Raw genomic sequence first — 3280 nt, forward strand, 5'->3', positions numbered from 1 at the left:
ACATTGCTCTCAAATTTATATGCAAATGCAAGTCGTTGGAAAGATGTGGCTAGGATCAGATCATTGATGAGACATAATGGAATTAAAAAAAGACCTGGTTGTAGTTGGGTCGAAGGAATTAAAGGAACTACTACGTTCTTTGTTGGTGATAAAACTCATCCATACACTAAGGAAATATACCAGGTCCTCTCAGATTATATGCAACGCATCAAGGATATTGGTTATGTTCCTGAAACAGGCTTTGCTCTTCATGATGTAGACGATGAAGAGAAAGATGATCTTCTTTTGGAGCATAGTGAGAAGTTGGCTCTTGCATACGGTATTTTAACAACTCCTCAAGGTGCTGCTATCAGGATTACTAAGAATTTACGGGTATGTGGTGATTGCCATACTGCATTCACATACATGTCCAGAATCATTGATCATGAGATTATATTGAGGGACTCTAGTCGCTTCCATCATTTCAATAATGGGCTGTGTTCCTGCAAAGGTTTCTGGTGATGATGCTTTCTCTATGCACTCCACCAAACAGTAGGATCGTAAGAGGTCAGTTCATTATTCACTGAAACAGAAACAATAGTTTTGATTTGCACATTCTGGTCTGACGATATCAAGTTAGCAATTATTGAATCAGCACATCAGTTTATATCTGGACCTGTCAACTACATATCAATAGCAGTGCCATAATGCTAAGCTTGGCAGATAGGTACAAAGCCAGAAAACAATCACCAAACAGGTTCTCATTTACTTCCTCTAGTTGCCTCCCTATATCTGTTTGATGTTTGATTTCTCATTGCAATTTCATATTACCTGAATGGGTCTTCCAACATCATGCAGGCTTCGAAAGCAACCTGAGTGAAACCATACATTCAGGGTTTTCACATGGTTACTGCAGATTTCAGGAACGATCTCTTGTTAACAGACAAAGAAAAGGATCATAAGCACTGTCTTATAGACCTCATGTAGATTGTATATTTAAGCAAATTTTGTAGATGAATAGTTCTTCTTTATTTGTGCTGAAGAATACAAAATCACACTCCATACCATTAGTGTGTTCATAATAAAACAAGATTTTTTGTTGCATTTGTCATGTTCATCTAACCAACACTCCATGGATTGGGTATTAGAACAAAGCCATTTTCTCAATGTGCCAAAAAATGCTCGAGCATTTGGTACCCCTTATACAAAGCCAGTAAAAAAAATTGATATCACCATTGGTCAAATCAATCTAATCCTGGAGAGGCAAATTCTAAATTCTACATGTCCAAAATGTTTTAAAATGGGATATTTCGTCATCATCATGAGTAAACGTAACAACTAAAGATTTCTCACAGATAGTCCCAGACGAAGTCAGAAGGTGGAGTTCATGTTCTCCCTTCTGCTTGGTCCATCTGAGAGATCCGGTTGAAGAGAAGTCACATCGAAATTTGAAGGTGCTACAGAAGCTTAAGCCCACCTGTCACTTCATCAACAACTTCAACTGGTCCTGCGGAAGTAACACCTCTTAAGTGTTAGAATGTTATGCTAAGAAAAGCTGATGATAACCAACCAACAAACAAATTCTACTAGAAGAATCTCAATTCTCTTATCACAGAACAATATGAATTTGGATACCATACAACACTATACGTCCCACTTTATAGCTTAGATTTTCATATATTGTTCTTATGAGCTATAGATTCCATTCAGGTTGAAGGACACGCACCAAGATTGAACTAATAAGCTAGCACATGTAGTTATCTAGGGTAATTGAATTTGCAACTCTCAAACTCATCTCTTTTCCATCAGAGTTAACTTTAAAACAAACGACATGGATCAGATATAACAACTTACCAAGAATAGCCATGACTGTCCTTGAATCTGGAAAAGGAGATAGACGTGTATTAGATTCACTATTTGCAAAAAATGCTCCTAAAAAACTAACAAAAGAAGATCAGGTGAAGGAGGATTTATCCCTGTTAATTAACCAGCTAACAAAGGCAAAAGCACCAAGGGATTTTTGACATTTGAAAGGGGCATGAACTATAAAACTCACTTGGGGCGATCTGCGTTCTTCCAGCATCGATGGTGATATGGGTAGGCAGTTTAAGGGATTTAGCCCTTTCCTGTCAATATTGTGAAATGTGAACAGTCAATGCATCATCTAAGAAATGGATCAGCTCCATGAAATCTCAAATTCCCCTTAAAATAATTCATGGACTGATATATCAAGAAAGTAACATCTGGCAACTCCTACAAAGCTCGTGAAGATCAAATTTGTCAACAGCACTAAAACTGTGGATCCCAAAATAGATTTCAATCACACAATCCACTTTACAGTAACAACACTAGAAATTGTTATAGTAAACTCACTTGCAATTCTAGCATCTCATCCTCGTCCTCGATTTTAACAACCACTTTTGGCTGTGCACACTCCTCCCAGCTGCAATAGCAAACCAATACTTTTTTTATTCTAATCATTAAGTAAACAAATCGATTTGTTTATGACTTAAGAGGGAATACCAGTCCAATGCTTTTGGAGCTCGACGAACAAGCTTTTTGTATAATCCTAAAGTGGCATGACTGCAAAAAAACGCAAAACAAAAATCAAAACAATCAGTACAAGAACACCCCAAATATTAAGAAGAATGAAACAATAAAGAGAAACAGAGAGAACATGATTACAATCACCTGCACTGAGCTGCAATCTTTCCTTTGCCCATTTTAAGATCATTCCTCACAACCAAAACCTGAGGAGTGAGAAGACAAAAAACAGATTGATAACAAAGTCAATTCAACAACAACTGATTGTGTTTCGATTACAGTATAAAAGAGACAAAATGTAGTAAAAAAAAAAAAAAGAAACCATCTTGAAATCATCGAGTATATCGGCGAGCTTCTCGATCTCGAGTAGACCCTTCTTGGATTGAGTTTTGGTATCTCCATCAACAGCAGCAGAAACAACAACAACAGGTTTGGAATTGGAACGGCGAGTGCCAATGCAGAATCCAAGTGCAGCTCCAACTATTAGGGCACTCAACCACGTTAAATCCATCGCCAAGTATATTCCTTCTATCCTACCCAAAACCTGAAACACACACAAAAGTTGATTTGATTGAACTAAGAGAATCTAAAATTGAAATCAAGCGTTTTTAATCGGCTCGGGTCAGGTTTCTACAGTAGAAATGGGACAATTTAGGATTATCAAAAAGTCTAGAGAAGAGAATCGACGAAGCTTACGAGTTCGAGAATGAGAGACGGCTCTGCAGTCTTTTCTTTTTTTTTTTTTTTTTTTCAACCC

General features: G+C 37.3%; 1 protein-coding gene and 1 long non-coding RNA gene across 3 annotated transcripts; one reads left to right on the forward strand and one right to left on the reverse strand.

Annotated features, from left to right (window-relative positions):
• On the forward strand, positions 10-1083 carry LOC104705981. The gene is made up of 2 exons (XR_754402.1): positions 10-736; positions 838-1083. It is a non-coding gene; the product is annotated as an uncharacterized LOC104705981 (long non-coding RNA).
• LOC104705982 (peptidyl-tRNA hydrolase 2, mitochondrial-like) lies at positions 1117-3280 on the reverse strand. 2 transcript variants are annotated; one of them, XM_010422092.2, is made up of 8 exons: positions 3220-3280; positions 2846-3067; positions 2671-2729; positions 2503-2562; positions 2353-2422; positions 2036-2105; positions 1834-1860; positions 1117-1486 (listed from the first exon to the last, which is right to left on the reverse strand). In XM_010422092.2, exons 2-8 carry the CDS (start codon positions 3032-3034, stop codon positions 1437-1439), a joined length of 525 nt encoding a protein of 174 aa, XP_010420394.1. In that variant the 5' UTR covers positions 3035-3067; positions 3220-3280; the 3' UTR covers positions 1117-1436. The 2 variants fall into 2 exon arrangements, with proteins under 2 accessions (XP_010420394.1, XP_019083844.1); XM_019228299.1 differs by lacking the exon at positions 3220-3280 and adding an exon at positions 3158-3205.

The sequence above is a fragment of the Camelina sativa genome, chromosome 8, assembly GCF_000633955.1.
Source record: "Camelina sativa cultivar DH55 chromosome 8, Cs, whole genome shotgun sequence".
In the NCBI taxonomy this organism is placed as follows: domain Eukaryota; kingdom Viridiplantae; phylum Streptophyta; class Magnoliopsida; order Brassicales; family Brassicaceae; genus Camelina; species Camelina sativa.